Below are 18,324 nucleotides of genomic sequence, written 5' to 3'. Positions count from 1 at the left end.
CCCACCTGTGTTTGTTCTAAAGTTGAAAAGGGTCTCCTTCAATTCATGAGTTGGAAAAGCAAGAAAAAAGTACTCTCATCTTTTTTACCTTGTTATGAGTTTAGGTTAATTTATAATTTCATTTAACTTCAATCTAAGTGTATTATTTAAAAAACAATTCATTACTTAAATATAGGATAAAATGATAAGTTAAGTGTTGAAAAATTAAGTTTTAAAATTTTAAATTATAGAGTTATTTAATATATTACTTAAAATTGATTATGAAATATAATTAGACTGTTTGATATATACAGATTGTAAATTATAAATTTTTTTTCTAGATTTTATCTTTAATTTTAAACATTTTATTTTAAACAAAAATTAAATTTTAAACGGAAAGTTTTTATTAATAATATAATATTAAAATAAATAGAATAGAATTAAGTGAAAATATTCTTCGTCAACTGATAAGTAGCTCTTATCTATTTATTATTTTCCACACTTTTTTATAGAATGATTTTATCAATTGTTTTTATTTTGGATTGTCAAAACCATTGAAAATTAATAAGGTATTAGTCAATTAGATTTATTTATCTAGTAAAAAATGAACTTGATTAGTTGTTCCCTAATTTAAAAACATATTAAAATAATAATAATAAAAATCTTAGTAGGGATGATTTTTAAACATACTTGATAATGATTTAATTTAATTTAGTTGTTTCAAGCTTAGATAACTTGTAAATGCAACATTCTTACTTAAACATAATGGTGATTGGAAAGGACTTCCAAAGACTTAAGTTTTTGTTGATAGAAAAGAAAAACTTAATTATGATTAATTCAACTCAGCAACACTATAGATGAAGAGATTATTGGGAATATATTTTTTAATTTTTTTTTAATGTTATGTTGGTTGGAATTAATTTAAAAACTATAAGAGAATTTGGTCTATCGATCAAAAAAAATGGTCAATGGAAGTCGATTTACAAGATATTTACATGGGCAAAGTTAACATAGGGAAGCACTAAGAACATGAAAGGATGATATCAGGTCACCTCCAAACCCGACTGCACAAAGCACACATTCACAAAACCAAAAAGAAAAAGATTACGGCTGAGCTGAAAACCGGCCTCCATTATTTGGCCTTTCCAATCAAAAGTTTACAGACAAGTGTTAAATTAAAAATTGATTTAACCCCACCTCTAAGACAGATTTTAAAGCTTAAACATGATGGCCAAACATGCTAACTTTTACCTTGTAATCAGTGATATGAGGTGTCAAATCCCAAGATTCTTCAATGGCACCCTCTACCCTTATCTGTCATCAACTTTTAGCCCCCCCTAATACACCTCTATATAAGCTACTCTCTTTTGATCATCTCTGCATAAAAACATTAAGCATTGTTTTCTCTGTTTGCCATTTGCCTTAATCATCTTCCTCTTTCTTTAAAACTTCTTCCTATTTAATTTCTGACTAAACTTGCGCTGAATTCCATGGCTACTGCAGAGGTATTGGATTCTTATTAAGTTCTCGATTTGAGCTTGGTTTGATTCATCAATTCCTTTGTGTTGATTACTTGTTGTTTGCATTGCACCTAGTTTATACCATTTGTCATGCGATCTTTGGTTTATAGATGGAGCTCATTAGAACAGTGAAATTGAAGATCAAATCAATCGATCATAATCTTCACATTATTTATCGAATTCTCTTTTCCTTCCATGCTTTCTTTTCGGGTTTCATCTTTGACAAACTAGATGCTAACTTTTATAGTTTTATGTACTGTACATTACTTGTCCTAGTTATAGTACTGAATAAGTTACGTATATAAATATATATTATATATGCTTAATTTGATGTGTCGAGTAGGTTGTAACAGCTCAAACTGCAATCCATGAGGAGAAACCTGAAGAAGTGGTCAAGGTTGAAGAAATTGCAACAGAAGAGGTAGTGGCTGTTGCTCCTGCAACAGAACCTGTTGCTGAAGAACCAAAGGAAGCAGTGCCTGAAGCAGCATCCGAAGAACCCCAGGCTCCAGAAACTGAAGCCACAGTTGAAACTGAATCAAAGGAGGTGGTTGAAGAGCCCAAGGCTGTGACTGAGGAGCCAGAAGTTGAGAAAAAAGAAGAAGAGACTCCTGAGGAAACAGTAGCAGAGCCAGTTGCGGAGGAGTCCAAGGAGACTACTGAGCCAACCGTTGAAGAAACCAAAGAAAGCACAGAGTCTACAGAAGCAGCAGTAGCTGCAGCAGCAGAAGAAGAAGTAAAAGCAGAAGCCGAAGCCGAAGCCGCCCCAGTGGAAGCACCCAAAGAGGAAGCTGCAAAGGAAGAAGAGGAACCAGCTGAAGCTCAAGCTGAGAAGACTACTACCGAGTAAAATAAGCTTGTAAGATGGGGAGTCAATGGAAGCTTGTGTAGTGCGCTTACTGTTAGCTAAGTTTGCATGTTGAAATCAATTAGTTTCTATTCTAGTTGAATAAGGACGTGATAGTATTAAGGTGGATGAGGCTTGGGACTGGGGCATGGAAATGACCCACCAATGATAGCTTGCCTATTGGCTAAACTAACATGCAATTGGCATATGGCAGGGAGAGAGTTTAGAGAAGGTTCAAGCAGGAATTGGGGGGGGGGGACATTTTTCATGGTCAATCTGTTCTCTGTAATGGGTGGTTCCTGGGTCCCAACTCCCAAGCAGGTCGCTTAAATTTAGTGTTTCTGCTTGTATGTTTTTATTAGAAGAGGCAGTTTGCATGTTGTCTTTTACAAGTAATAATAATAAATCATAGTGCATTTGTTTAACCTTTTTGTCTACTGTTCAATAACAGATGAGGAATTGTGTTGTTCCAATGTCAGTCTAGAATATTCACAATATCACAGAGTATCATTCATACTGACAGTCTGTTGCCAACTTCCTGATTGGAACATATACACAATGACATTAAAATATTTTCGTCATAAGTCTTATTCTTTTACCTTCATTCATATAATTTTAGTGTATAGTTAAAAAGTTGAAATTAAATGGTATATTTTTATGATAATTATTTTAATAATTTATATTTTTATAAATTTTAAAAAATAAAATAAAATAAAATTTTTATTATTTTATTATTATTAATTTAAAATTTTATAAATAAGAAAGACCAAAACAAAAATGATGGAGCGGGGCCTCCTCCGCCCATGTTTGAGTGGTTAACCACTTAACCTTTATTAATGAAAATTCTATAAAAGTGTGAGACATAATTATGTATTATGTCAGGTGTTTTAGTATGGTGAAAAAAATCCGTATCCAAGTAATAATATCGTAAATCTATATATAAATATAAAACTAACTTTTTAAGGGATTCTCATTCTTTAAGGGCACGTTTGGTTCGCTGTATTGTATTAGAGGCGTAATGGAATAGAGGTGTAATGAAATAGAGATGTAATAGCAAATCAACTGTTTGATTGAATATAATGGAATAGAGGCGTAATAGTAATCTTGTGTTTGGTTGAATGGAATAGAGGTGTAATAGCATAAGGGAAAAAATTAAAATGACTAGAATACCCTTAGTAGAAATTTGTTTAGATAAATGATCATTGTTATTGTTATTAAATTTTAATAAGATTATTAATATCAGTAATAAATAATTTAATCATATTTTAACATAATTATTATTAAATATATTTTAATTAAAATATATAATTTAATAAAATTCTTAATAATCAATATTCTTATATCAATTTACTCAAATCATAATATATGATACTATAAAATATAATTTGAAATAATTAATATTAAATATATTTTAATTAAAATATATGATTTAATAAAATTCTTAATATTAAATATTCTTGTATGAATTTTCTAAAATCATAATATATAATACTATAAAATATAATTTAACATAATTATTATTAAATATAATTTAATAAAAATATATAATTTCAATTACTTAGTTAATATAAATTCAAATTAATGACGATTAATTATATTAGATATATATGATCTTGTACTAAAATTATTTTAAATTACCATATTATTTAATAATTGGAATACAGTTAATTTCTTACCAAATTATCTAAAAATGTTAAAAATTGTGTTTGGTAAAAATTTTAAAATAGCTGGCACAATAATTATGTTTTAAAAAACTATTAAATTTTTTTTACCGTACCATTCTAAAAAATTCAAATATTGTTTTCTTAAAAAATATTAAAGTGCGAATTTATCATCATACTATAGATAAATATTGAAATTTGTCACTGTACTTTATTTTTATTTATATTTGCCGTTATTTTTTTAAAAAATATGAGTAAATTTGTAACTTAATTTTTATGTTATTGAATTTTACCACTAAAATTTAAATTTTATTAATTTTTGCCACTAACTCTTATTTTTTAGTTAAACTCTTATTTTAAATTTATATTGAATTTTTATTTTTTTAAATTACAAATATCTTCATTTAACTTAACGAGTAAATATAATTCTTGACTTTCCTTTCTCATCATCTAAACAAAAGCACAATAAACAAATTGTCAAAAAGAAACCCAAATCCAATAGTTGGGAGATTCAAAAGCTTTCTCTAATAATGTGTTTATTCTATAAGAAACAATGCTTATAAGCAGCTTGTCAAAGCTCAAAATCTATTTAGTCTTATGTCATACATCCAATGTCATTTGTATATATGCTCCCTCACATCAGCACAAAACACAAGACTTAATATGAAGCATACATGAGAAGAAAACAGTTGGATTGAGTTAATGAAGTACATGCATCTTATGTGTTTTTCTTTCTCATGGAAAACCTTTCGAGAAAAAAGAAAGTAGAAAAGGAATTAAAAAAATGTTGGTGAAACGTTTAAGGAACATGCAAACAAGGTATCCTACAGCTAGTAGGGGTGATGAAATACTCTGCAACAAAATCAGCGCATCTTATAGAATTGAACTCTCGAAACCACACAACGTCGTCCGCTCAATGAATATTTAACCATTATATCAACGTCTCGGGGATTCTTCTTGTTTGGTGCAACAGTCATGCTCCCAATTATTGTCTCCCCTTCACAGATGGTTAACACATCCTCTAGATATAGGACTGTTTGCTTCCAATGGGTAGCTCGCGATCTTGGTCCTGCATTTTGTATTTGCCATTAGCCAAGGCAAAGTTCTTCTAGGCTGGCTTGCTGATTTCTATTCGTAGATAAAATGGAAAGGACAAAGGATGGAGAATTTTGATGTAGATACAAACCTGTAGAGAAACCCATCAATTTGTGGCATTTGGTAAACGAAACATCAAAATATGCAACGAAAGCATGGATGTAATCATCACGCTCTGCAATAAGCTTGAAAGATGCAGTGAAAGAAGCATCCCCAGGAACCATCTTAGAAATATCCATTGTCTGAAACCAGAAAACCAAAATAAATAATTCAGTTGTACTCTAAACACATTATTTTGTAAAATAATTTCCAGTAAGTGTTCATATATATAGATACCCAATGATATATACATACATACAGGAATATGCTTGTGTATTTTCTTACCTTGAGAAGGTGGCAATTTGTTACAATTTGTTTCTGGTCAACCGTGTCAACAAAAGGTTCCATCATAGCTTGCTTTTTTATACAACTCATGTCAAAGCCATAAACATTATTCCAAACTGTAGCAAGATGATGCCATGTAGAAAAGATGGGGTATATATAAGAATACAAAAAGTTGAATTGCAATGAAACACAATAGAAAAACTCGTTGAAAGTTATACAAATACATATGAACATGAATACCTAGATTTATATCAATTTAGCAGTCTGTTATACTCACATTCGATCTTGTCGTCTTTGTAGTCGGCATCCTCAATTGCTGTCAAGTAAAGAGAAGCTTCATCTGGTAGCACAACTTCATCATCAACTTGACACGGGTGAAGGAATAAGAACTTTGATCGTAAAGAATGTAACTTATAAGAACCCAACAAAAGTTTTGCTTTCATGAGCAAGAGTAAAAATAAATTTAAAAGGCCCAGCCCGTTCACCACACGAAATAATAAGGAAGCAAACTGCTCAAGAGAGCTTGACATGATGATGGAGTTAAAATCTCAATCAATTAACAGTTATAGCAGGAATCTAAGCTACTTTCTGCAAATCATAGCATGCAACGGAGAATTTAACTAACAAAGTAGCTAGCTGCCCCCAACCAAAAAGAGCTTGAGATGATGGCAACTGGAGTATGGGAAAAGGCCAAGAAGACATTGAAAATAACATAAGACCAGGCACCATTACTGCTGCCATACTAGAATTTAGATTGGTCGCACAGTGGTATATTGGATGTAGTATTACAAGAAAAACCCCATATAGGCAGCCAGTCTTCACAACTAAACATAAGCCATACCTAACACATACAGCTCCATAACAGCCATACTAGATTGAATATCAGTTAATATAGCATACACATAAATGATTCATGAAGGAACTTCCTATTACATGATAAAAGTGCAAAAACATATTTCCAACCATGAAAATATTTTGAGTATAAATATTTATGGTAAGTATAGCAGCAACTTACAAGCCATTTATCACGGGCATATAACACTGTGTTCAACATATTCTCGAACAATAAAAAGTAACCCATCCACTCAGATATTATAATATCTACTTTTGCAACAGGAAGCTCAATTTCTTCAATCTTTCCTTTCAAGACAGTGACAACTGTAACAATCAAATAGGTCTTTGGTAAATAATGCGCTAAAAAGGAGAGGAAGCAATACAAGAAGACACAACAATTTTAAAAACTTCACCATCAGGCAAGCCATTTGTTTCAACAATTTGTTTAGCCATGTCAGCCATATGGGAGCATTCAACCTAGGAAAGGGAAAAATATGAATAGCATTTGACAAATAAGAGATAGACGCCAGGAGTGTAAGAATTTGGTCAGACAGATTATTAACAACACATAAAACAGAAATAGAAGGAAGATGTAAACTGGAAGTCATACAGCATAAACATGTGCCGCCCCTGCTTTTGCACAAAACAGGGACAAAATTCCAGTCCCAGCTCCCACGTCAAGAACTACTTTGTTCTGGAATAGAAACTTATTCCGATAAATAACATTTTGATATGTCTTGGTTCGCACTACATCTTTAAGCATTTCCTGAAATACAAGGAATGGCAGGTTAACACAGAGGAAAAACATTTCACAAAAAAAGAAGAAATGAAAAAGTTACGCAATCGTATCAAGTTCTTCTACTGAAACCAAGAAAACAAATGCAGAAATCATTTCCAGAAATTTAAGTAAAAGATTAAGTTAAAAAAAGAAGCCAGTTTTTGGATAGTAACTGTGATGCATTAATTCATGTATGAGCTTAAACAAACAGAAAAATTACAACCAACCCTCCAATCACAGATATTCGGCACCCAATAGATCACAAAATAATGGTGATTGAAGCAGAACCATTCCATAAATAAGTCGACAAAAATGAAACAAGATTCAAATGTCCAAGTTGTTGCACACTTACTTCATGAATACCTGCACATACACAAAAGAGGGGACAAAGATTTAGAGGAAAGTGCTCACTGGAGAAAAATACAAGAATGTATGACTTGAAACATCAGCGAACCCAATGCCCTACCTAATACCGACATGCTAGCCCTATAAACATGCAACCAGTGAACCACAAATTACTTAGATATAAATAAACTATTGAACTCAACAAGCTCTAACTTTTGTGAAGATAGAATCTTTCTTCTCACATTCGAACCTTCTTCACAAAAATGTGAAAGGCAACACTAAGAAATCCTCACATTCTCATTGTTTTCTAATCAACAAGAAAAATCAGTAAAAAAACTTCAAAATTGAATCTTGGAAAAGAGGATGAGAAGCAGAAAATATACCGAAGTGAGAGTAAGAATCGAAGCAATAATCAGCACTGGTTTTATCATCTTCACCGTCGCAACCGAAAAACGAAACGTCGGGCTCTCCCATGAAAACATCTTCACTAGCTTTGTCAACGGCGACGATTGAATCATCGAGATTGAATCATCGAGAAGGAAGAAACAGAAGACGTGGATTTTGGGTAAAACAGAAGCGGGAATGGGGAGGGTAAAACAGGGACCAAAACTGAAGCAGCGCCTAAACTGAGCTCAAGGGAGGGATTAGAAATCGGTGGATTTCACCGATTAAGTCAGTAATGGTTTAGCCTCTAATAGCAATACATTGAACCAAACAACGGATTAGAGGCGTAATAAGTGGGACCCACCGATTAGGGGTGTATTTAATCTATAACTATCTGTATTTATATAATTGTAGGAAGTTAAAAGATGAAGCATTAAAAGAAAAATAAAATTTTAGATTTGAATTTTTAAGGAGTAAAAAGTTTAAAATTAAGAGTAAAAATTTAATTTGTCATTCTCTTATTGAAAAAGAAATAAAAATGATGTGGAATCACAATTTCATACAATTTTTCTTAATTTAGATAAACTTTTTCTACATTGATATTTATTATATTAGATTTTCCTTCTTAATTTAGTTTTAAAATCTTTAAAATAACTTTTCATTTATTTTTTTAGTATTTTATTTCTTAATATTAACTATGATATAATTGAATCAATAAAATATCAAATCCAACTTTTAAACCCCGATGATTTATTCTTCATGATTTTCCTTTTTAAATACATTAAATATTTGAAAATAAAGGCATAATAAAAGGATTTACTAAGTATTTATATTTCCAAAAAATTTAAAAGGTTAAAATAAAAAAAACTAATCAAACTCTTTTGTTTTCCTAATAAAAGAACTAATGCATGCTCATTGATTTTAAGCCTTTTTATTTCAGATATATATTATCACACTTTTAATTTCTTGATAAATTAATAATAACCTAAATATTAACATATCTAATTAGTAATTTAAATAAATTATAGTACGATAAAACATAAAAGGAAAATAATTTGTTTTTAATAAGAAAATACATAAAATCTCATAAAAGAATAAAATTGGAGAACTAATATGTTGACTCAATCAAATCTAAGCATGGGATATTAACTCGCTTCGGTGGTCATAACTAATTCCTGTTTTGGGTTCTATTCAACCAACTAGTTGTTAACCTAGCAAGATCTCTCGATCTTCCACTAAACTAATGAGTCGGCAATAACTACTTATCTTTCGACTTCATAGTCCAGATCGGATTGGGATAAGGGGTTCACAGATAGGAAATGCCAATTTTGAGTTAATTCTTATCTAAATGACTTTCTAGGGTTGTCAAGCCTAAGGTTTAAGTTCTTCCTATCCCAAACAGCTTATCCGCTAAGAAATCTTATATAGAAATTAGTTACTCCTATGTCCACTCGCTAATCACCTATAAGACGATTAATTCCTCATGGATCACATAAACAATATAAACTTGATGAAGAAAATAAACGTGAAAAATAGATCAAGAGTAAATGTTTAGAGAAATCCTGATTTGTATTAAGCAATTGAAGTGTCGTAATCCACAAAGAGTTTGTTGAATTCACAAGTCAAATTCTCCGAAGAACAATAACAAAAATAAATTGAAAGAAAATCTTAAGTACAAAATAAACTAAAAACTGAAAACTAGACTGAAAGGAAAATTCTAAGTTATAGAAAAGATCTCTCAAGTGTTTAATGAAGTCTATTTATAATGTTAGGGCTGGTCGTCGTCCCTAGCCCTAGTTCGGCTGACGTTTTTACATTAAATTTCATCGTGCAAATCAAAACGCCCTCAGCTCATTAATTCTTCACATACAAGGCCGGCGTCGCGCCATCCTCTGCTTTATGTCGTGACATTGATGACAGTTTGCTTAGCTCAGGCTTGGATTCAGGGTTGTGTCACGACATCCTCTTGCTATGTCAAACTTTATTCGTATTCACCCAACTATATTTATGAATGACAAACTTTGCATTTACATTTTCGGCAAACTATATTCGTATTCACCCAACTATTAGTAAATTTCTTTTTTGATCACCAAACTATGAAAAGTTACAAAATGACCATCCAACTATTCAATTTTTTTCTTTTTTTGGTCACTAGCTAATGGTGGCAACTTTTAAAATTGACATAATAACAACTTCAATCCTCCACATTTACATAAATTTGGTCCTTTTTAAAACAATTTTGCTTTTCTTTGTAACATTGAGGGTTAATTTTAAAAGAATGAGAAAAGACGAAAATTATTATCTTGAATTTTTGGGTGCTTTTATTTTTCGTATATGTCCAAAAATTTAGCTAATAAATTTGATTTTTGAGCTTTTCAGGTGAAAAAGGGTAAAAAGAAAAAGAAAAAGCAAAACTGCAAAAGAGACCAAATTACACAATGTGTAAACATTGAGTGTTAAAATTGCTATTATGCCAATTTTAAAAGCTACTACCATCCAATTGGTTATAAAAAAAAGACATAATTGAATAGTTGGGTGATATTTTCTAACTTTTCATAGCCGAGTGTCCAAAAAAGAAACTTATAGTTGGGTGACTACTAGCATAATTTACCCTTACATTTTTAATGATTTACCCTTACATTTTTAATGAAGTATATATTTTATTTTTTTTCTAATTTTATTTATTTATGTTTTTATAATTAAATTATTGAAAATAAATTTATGCTATACTAAAAATATAATAAATAATACTAGAAATCCCATCACACGCGTATGCATGTGAAAACCACAAATTTATAACACAAATGTGTGCTAAAAAATAACATACAATAAATAATGAAGCGTATGGTTTGAAACTAATTAATAGTAACATATGAAATATGTACGACATTAAAATTAAAAAGAAAGAGATTAAATTGTTTATTATTGTGTTGTCATCAATATTCTTGAGTTGGAGTCAAGTTAACTTGTGACACCAACTCAATCAAATACATTATTAATATATACAATTTATAGAAGTAATAAAATGTGCATAATAAAAATAAAATTTATAATAATATTAAAATAAAGCTGAGTGGTAAATTAAAGGTTTTACTAATGCAATTGATTTGTGTTCAAATTAGACATTTTCAAGGGTTCGGTAGCTTTTCCGGCTTGACTTGGGCCGGGTTTAGATAAGAATTTTTGTATCTTAGGTCAATTTGGCCCGAATTCAATTTAAATAATAAAAATATTTTATAAATTTAAATATAATTATAAAATATATAAAATATCAATTAAAAATATTCTTTTATTTTTTTGAACAATAAAACAAACTTTTTGGATGATCCAACAAAAAACGGGCCTAAATATGAATTTTTTTTTTGAAATGGACCTCGACCCAACTTGACCCATGAACAACTTTTGTTCAAATATCACCATATGCATATTTTTATTGGGTTTTTTTTAAATAAAAAGACTAAAACATCCTTACATAATATAACTTATTTTAATTATGGAAATATATTTATGTAATTTTTCTAACCAAGTTGGTGACCTGATTGAGGACGACGCCAACTCAATCAAGAATTTAAATAATTATTATACATACATCCATATTCAACATTCACTCGAACTCTAGTTAAATTATTTAGAACATAAGTAATTAAAATTTAAAAAAATCAAATAATTTATTGATTATCCAAAATGGACTCATATCTAAGGCTGCCATAAGTAATTACAATAAAAAATGGTATAATGTTAAATTTAGATTTCAACGTTTATATTTTTTTTTTTGTCAATTTGATCCTTATTTTTTTAGCTAAATTTAGCCTTTAACCTGTCAAAAAGGAGTCTGATCGCTTTTTTTTAATAAAAATATTGACTGAAATATTAATTTTTAACGTTACTGATTTGGCAACTCGAGTGACAGTTTATGTGCACAACATGCTAACATAACACCATTTTTTATATATCACGTCAATAAATAATTCAAATATTATAAAAATTAAAATTAAAAAATATAAAGAGTTCATAAAATTTTTAAAAATTAGCATGAAATGCGCGTGGATTGTCTTGCAGGCTGTCATGTTAAAAAATTTAACATTTTAATTAACATTCTTGTTAAAAGAATATTATTTTGACTCTTTTTCAAAAAGGTTGATAGTAAAATTTGACTCTTTTTAAAAGGTTGAGGGTGAAATTTAACTAAAAAACATACGGTCAAATTGACAAAAGATGCAAATATTAAGGACTAAATTTGACATTATGTCATAAAAATATAAATAATTTATATGATTTTGAAATTAAGGTTTTTTTACAATTTTTTTATCCCACAAATTGTTACCTTATCATTTATATAATTTTTATATTATTGAAAAAGTTTCTCAATGAACAATTTCATTGGTAATAAAAATTAGAATATAATGATATTATTAAAAAAGCACACTTGGTGAAAAAATTTCTGTTAAATCTACAATCTAAAACACTATTTATTTATTGGTGATTTTTATTATTTGCAAGAATTTTTATCTATTTTAATGAGATTTATTTTATAACAAATTTGTGTTGCAAAAGTGAAGAATTGCCTTTTATTTTACGTTAGTAAAAGTAACAATTTTATTGTATTGAATCTTTACTAGTAAGAATTGTGTAATTTTTTAACTTTTTATGTTATTTGATTTAATTTTATTTTATTTACTTAATATGGATGGATGTATAACAATAATTTTATATTTTTAAAATTTAATGAGGTGGTAAAATTAGTTTTTAGAATAATAAATTATTTTATGAAAAGGAAAAAGAATAACACAAAAGAAAAAGAAAAGAAAAGTAGTATGAAAAGAAACAAGTGTTGCTCTTTAAGATTGAAATGTCCCTTCCTCATTTGAGCAACTTGAACATCATGGGCTATGTTCTTCACTTCCCTCTTGTTTTTGTGTATGAAAGTTCTTAAAATTGTTGAGCTGGTTATTGAATTAGATATTGAGAAGGTGAAACTTGGAATCATTTTCAGGTCTGCAGGTGAATGGCTCTAAGCAGTTCAAGGGACAGCATACAAACTTCAATGTAATAATCTCATCACTATAATTAAGACTTTTTCTCCCAATATCGGTTTTAAATAACATTAATTCAAATTAAAACCAATCTTATGGTGAAGAAACATAATTCTAGGCTTTAGGTACCGATCCAATTGAGGCTTGCAACATGAACTACTGTTCTGAGACACCTCGGAATTTCTTCACGTGGAACTTCGACATCTTGGAACGTCCTGCAATGTGGATCATAGACAACAAGTGCTTTATTTCTGTACTGCAGTAAGAGCCCTCCACTTTTCAATAGGCACAGAACCTGGATCCATTTTTTACGCGAATGAAACCTCGGATCATTCGAGGAATGACACTGATAATTTGGCTGTAATATCTTTGGTACGTAAGCTCCAATGCTAAATTGTTTGACCCAAGACTCCTTCACATCATACTCCTTCATCACCCAAATCTCCAGTTCTTCATTATCGTCATCAAAAGAAACTGCCGACAGGCAACCTCGTAGAACAACAAGCTCATGAATTCGCCTGTTGGAAGCAATGAAATCAGGACTAGGGACCTCCTTGAATTGTTCAGTAGCCAAGTCAAAGGACATAATAAGGTTAGTAGTAGCTCTCCAATGAAGTTTCCCATTGACCAAAACTTGAGATTTTTGCAACACAAAACGGAAAGGAAAGCTTCCCAAATTTCTCCATGTGTTGCTACTAACAGTCAAAATATGAATCTCAACAGAAGATGCTGCAGTCTGAGAGGCTGGACGCATGCCAAATCTAACAACACGACGACGAAAATACAAATGAGTTGTTCTTTTATATGATATCTCGACAACCTTATATTTCTTTGTGGTAGGATCGAAGCCAAATCCTAACACCCCAGCATGATGACTACGCTTCGGTAAGTCTACATAATCCCTGGTAAATGGATTATAAATACAGAGTTCAAAGCTTGGGTGAGTGGCACTCAACAATAGCAATCCATTACATGAACTCACCAAATGGAAGCTTAGCAACGTTGGTATGGTAAGCTTCTTTGCTATCATCATAACGTTTTCATCGTTTGGATCGCTCGATAAATCTCCAAAATAAAGCTGTTTTTGGATGCAATGACCCATGATTTGTAAAATGAAGCTTGGATCGTTCTCAACCATGTGTTTGAAATGCTTGTTGACAAGCAGTTGATCTTGTATGAAGGTACGCCAGGCTCGACACACGGATTTGGATTGAACTAAGCTTAGGAGTGGAAGCCTTGATAGTATCTCAAGTGCAACCTCTTGAGGAAGACGATCCATTTCGCTAATGGGTGTTTTTTTTCTTTCTATAATATTTCTTCTTCGTGAAGTAGGGTTGAGAGGTTTAATAGAAGAGTAGGTTGTCAAATTAAAGATGGCTTCGCGATGGAAACAAAATTGAAATTGAATAGAATATTACACCTTGACATCGGCAAAATCGATGTTAATAACAAGTGACAAACAAATAGAAAAGAACAAACAAAAAAGAAAAAAGTAACCACGTATTAGACATGGTAATGAGTAATTTTATACCCACAAGAATGCGGCCAAATTAGCTAAAAACTCCGGTTAAAAAAGAAAAAAAAGTTAAGAGAAAAGGTGGATTTCTATTATATTTATCGGAATAGGCTAAATTTGAAGAGAGAATGTGAAAATTTTGCTGACTGTGTGTTAGTACAAAACTCCGGTAAGGAAAAAACTCGAACACATGATCGGAACTCGAAAAGAAAAAGAAGAAATAGGACAGGCTCCAAGGCGTGTATCAAGCCACTATCCTTAAGATTATATTCGCCCCCACTTATCTTCAGTGTGCAAACGAGTTCCAAGCAAATTAACCTCGAGGATACAATGAAGCCAATGACTATTTGCGTTTTGCACTGACGAGAATAGTCCATTATGCACTGAGTAATGTATAACAAAAACTCAATTTCTACAAAGGATTTCTGCAGCAATACTTTATAGAATAATCTAATAATATTAGAAAATGAAGGAAGAGAAGAAATAATATTAGAATTTGTTGATATGATTTCCAAATGAAATCCCATTCCTATTTATAGGAATTTTCATGTCTCTTCATAGAGACATCTTTCAATAGGTGTCTTTATGAATAAATAAATAATAATAATTATTCATTTAATTTTGTAACTATTCAAATAATATTTTTTGAATAGTTATAATTCTTTTTTAAAAAATCAAATGATATAACTTTTGACCAATGACCAAAAGTTTTATCTTTTGATTAATTACACCCATTCATTTATAGTTATTGGGATACTATAAATATTTGAAAATATTCCAACAATCTCCCCCCATTTTCAAAATATTTAGATTTTGATATTCTTGGAAATCAATTTGCATAAATAAAGGTGTCTTACGATTGAACCTTCACTTAGTGAAAACATGTTAAAGTTAATCGAAATTGTATGGTAGACTAAGCTTTGAACCAACTATTCCATTTGATTAACTGAACACATCTCACACAATGATTTCAACATCAGTCAATGCATAGTATCTAGGGACATTATTATAGCCATGTGTCTATGTCCTCTTTTCATGAGTGCTGTCAGAGCCAAGCCCTTAAGCTCCTAGAAGCGGCCACACTTCCACTCACATAGGTAGATCCCATCAAAAGTGTTCCCGTAATTATAACACTCTAACATATTTATGTTATGGGTCCATTAAGAGTACATTACTCATCCTTCCCTTATCATTACGGGTACCTAGCACTTTAATCTTAGGATGGATTTATTTATAGTGCTAATAGGCACATACTAATGATGTACTTTGTCTCATTGAACTCAAGACTTGACGTTATACCAAGTGTTGAGTCGAGTTTCCATCATGGGTGACTCTAATTAATAGGCTTGAGTCCCATCCCTTTTGAGGTCCTTTTTATTGCATCTCTAGCAAGACTTTTTGTCAAAGGATCTGCCAAATTTTCACTTGACCTCACATAATTAATAGTGATCACTCCATCAGAGATTAATTGTCGGACATAACTATGTCTTAATCCAATGTGTCTAGACTTTCCATTATATACTTGGCTATATGCCTTTGCTAGAGTAGCCTCACTATCACAATGGATAGAAATAGGTGAAATTGGCTTAAGCCATAAAGGTACATCATAAAGCAAATTTCTTAACCATTCTGCTTCTTTAGATGCAGCGGCTAATGCAATAAATTCTGCTGCCATGGTGGAATCAGTAATACATGTTTGTTTCTTGGAACCCCAAGAAATGACTCCTCCACCAAGAATGAAGATCCACCCACTAGTAGATGCATGATCTTCCAAACTTGTAATCCAACTAGCATCCGAATACCCTTCTAAAACTGGAGGATATCCATTATAACACAATCCATAGTTAATAGTTTTCTTTAAGTACCTAAGTACTCTATTTAAAGCTTGCCAATGCAAACTACTTGGATTACTTGTGTATCTACTCAATTTTCCAATAGCATATGCAATATCTGGTCTTGTACAAGTCATTATGTACATAAGACAACCAATTAGACTTGCATATTTCAATTGATCAATTTTCCTACCAGCATTAGATACTAATTTTAATTGAGGATCCATGGGTGTAGATGCTGGTATACAGTTGAAAAGATCAAACTTTTTAAGCACATTTTCAATGTAATGTGATTGTGATAAAGCTATAGTGCTTTCATCTCGGGTTATTTTAATCCCAAGAATAACATCTGCTACACCCATATCCTTCATAGCAAAGTTGTTTGACAAGAATTTCTTTGTGTTTTCTATTTGTTCCAAATCCGTGCCAAAAATGAGCATGTCATCTACATATAAGCAAATTATAACACCCTTTCCATTATCAAATTTACTATATATGCACTTATCGGATTCATTTATTTTATAGCCATTAGCTAAAACAACCTTGTCAAACTTTTGGTGCCATTGTTTTGGTGCTTGTTTAAGCCCATATAAAGATTTAACAAGCTTACATACCTTATGCTCTTGTCCTGGAACAACAAATCCTTCCGGTTGCTCCATATACACTTCCTCTTCCAATTCACCATTTAAAAATGCAGTTTTAACATCCATTTGGTGAACAACCAAATTATATATAGAGGTAAGTGATATTAATAGTCTAATTGTAGCAATTCTTGCTACTGGAGCATAGGTATCAAAGTAATCAATACCTTGTCTTTGTGTAAAACCTTTTGCTACCAACCTTGCTTTAAATTTATCAATGGTTCCATCGACCTTCATTTTCTTTTTGAAGATCCATTTACAACCTATTGGTTTGGAACCTGGTGGAAGATCAACTAAGATCCAAGTTTGATTTCCCATTATTGAATCCATTTCATCATTTATTGCTTCTTTCCAAAAAGCAGAGTCTTGAGATTTCACTGCTTCTTCAAATGTAATAGGATCAGATTCGGTATTATAACAATAAGGTATCTTATTGCATATACTTTCACCTTTTCCTTCTACAAGAAACATAATGAAATCTGGTCCAAAATCTTTGACCTTTTTAATCCTCTTACTTCTTCTTAATTCTTGACAAGATTCATCATTATTATCAATTTGTTTCAATGGAATCTCATTCTCATTTGAAGAATGAATCAATTGTTGTGGTTGTAATTGTCTTGATATAGAATTAAATCTATTTTCATCAAAAATAGCATCTCTTGATTCAATAACCGTATTAATTAAAATTGAATCATTTGGTTCAATTACTATGAACCTATATGCCTTGCTATTATGTGCATAACCTATAAATATGCATTCAATTCCTCTTTCACCTAACTTTTTACGTTTAGGTGTTGGAACTTTTACAATAGCTCTACAACCCCAAACCTTTAAATAATTAAGGTTTGGTTTCCTTTTCTTCCATTGTTCATAGGGGGTTATTTTAGTTTCCTTATTAGGAACTCTATTCAATATATGACAAGCTGTTAGAACAGCTTCTCCCCAAAAGCCCTGTCCAAGACCTGAATATGATAACATTGAATTTACCATTTCAATCAAGACTCTATTTTTCCTTTCAGCTACACCATTTTGTTGTGGTGTGTAAGGGGCTGAAACTTGATGGACAATTCCAGTGAGTTCAAAATAACTTGGATTATAGTATTCTCCACCTCTATCCGATCTTAAGCACTTGATAAATGATTCACACTGAAGTTCAACTTCAGATTTATAAACTTTAAATTTATCAAGCGCTTCATCTTTTGAATGCAATAAATATACATAACAATATCTAGAACAATCATCAATAAAAGTAACAAAATATTTCTTTCCACCTAATGTAGGAGTATTATGCAAGTCACATAAATCACTATGTATCAAATTAAGCAATTTTGTTTTCCTTTTAACCTTAGGGAAAGGATTTCTTGTAATTTTAGTCAACATACAGGTATTTCATTTTTCAATATTATTATTAAAAACAGGAATTAAATCTAATTTATACATGTCATTCAATTTTCTATAATTCAAATGACCTAATC

The 18,324-nt window shown here is 30.9% G+C and overlaps 3 protein-coding genes across 3 annotated transcripts; 1 reads left to right on the top strand and 2 right to left on the bottom strand.

Annotated features, from left to right (window-relative positions):
- Positions 1 to 1,221: 1,221 nt before the first annotated feature.
- LOC107912615 (fruit protein pKIWI501) lies at positions 1,222 to 2,771 on the top strand. Its single transcript, XM_016840882.2, has 2 exons — positions 1,222 to 1,484; positions 1,843 to 2,771. The coding sequence occupies exons 1-2, from the start codon at positions 1,470 to 1,472 to the stop codon at positions 2,347 to 2,349; spliced, it is 522 nt and encodes a 173-aa protein (XP_016696371.1). The 5' UTR covers positions 1,222 to 1,469; the 3' UTR covers positions 2,350 to 2,771.
- Positions 2,772 to 4,682: 1,911 nt separating this feature from the next.
- LOC107912614 (probable protein arginine N-methyltransferase 1) lies at positions 4,683 to 7,968 on the bottom strand (the record flags this gene model as incomplete). Its single annotated transcript, XM_041104235.1, has 9 exons — positions 4,683 to 5,076; positions 5,194 to 5,344; positions 5,487 to 5,602; positions 5,764 to 5,850; positions 6,498 to 6,644; positions 6,734 to 6,797; positions 6,931 to 7,086; positions 7,451 to 7,461; positions 7,827 to 7,968. Coding segments are annotated over 9 exons (1,080 nt in total), but the record flags the coding sequence as incomplete, so codon positions are not given.
- A 5,013-nt stretch (positions 7,969 to 12,981) lies between these two features.
- On the bottom strand, positions 12,982 to 17,953 carry LOC107910980 (F-box protein At3g07870; the record flags this gene model as incomplete). The annotated part of the gene is made up of 2 exons (XM_016838887.2): positions 12,982 to 14,136; positions 17,945 to 17,953. Coding segments are annotated over 2 exons (1,164 nt in total), but the record flags the coding sequence as incomplete, so codon positions are not given.
- Between the last annotated feature and the right edge of the window lie 371 nt (positions 17,954 to 18,324).

This window comes from Gossypium hirsutum, chromosome D11, assembly GCF_007990345.1.
Source record: "Gossypium hirsutum isolate 1008001.06 chromosome D11, Gossypium_hirsutum_v2.1, whole genome shotgun sequence".
In the NCBI taxonomy this organism is placed as follows: Eukaryota; Viridiplantae; Streptophyta; class Magnoliopsida; order Malvales; family Malvaceae; genus Gossypium; species Gossypium hirsutum.
This window is presented reverse-complemented; position numbering and strand designations above follow the sequence as displayed.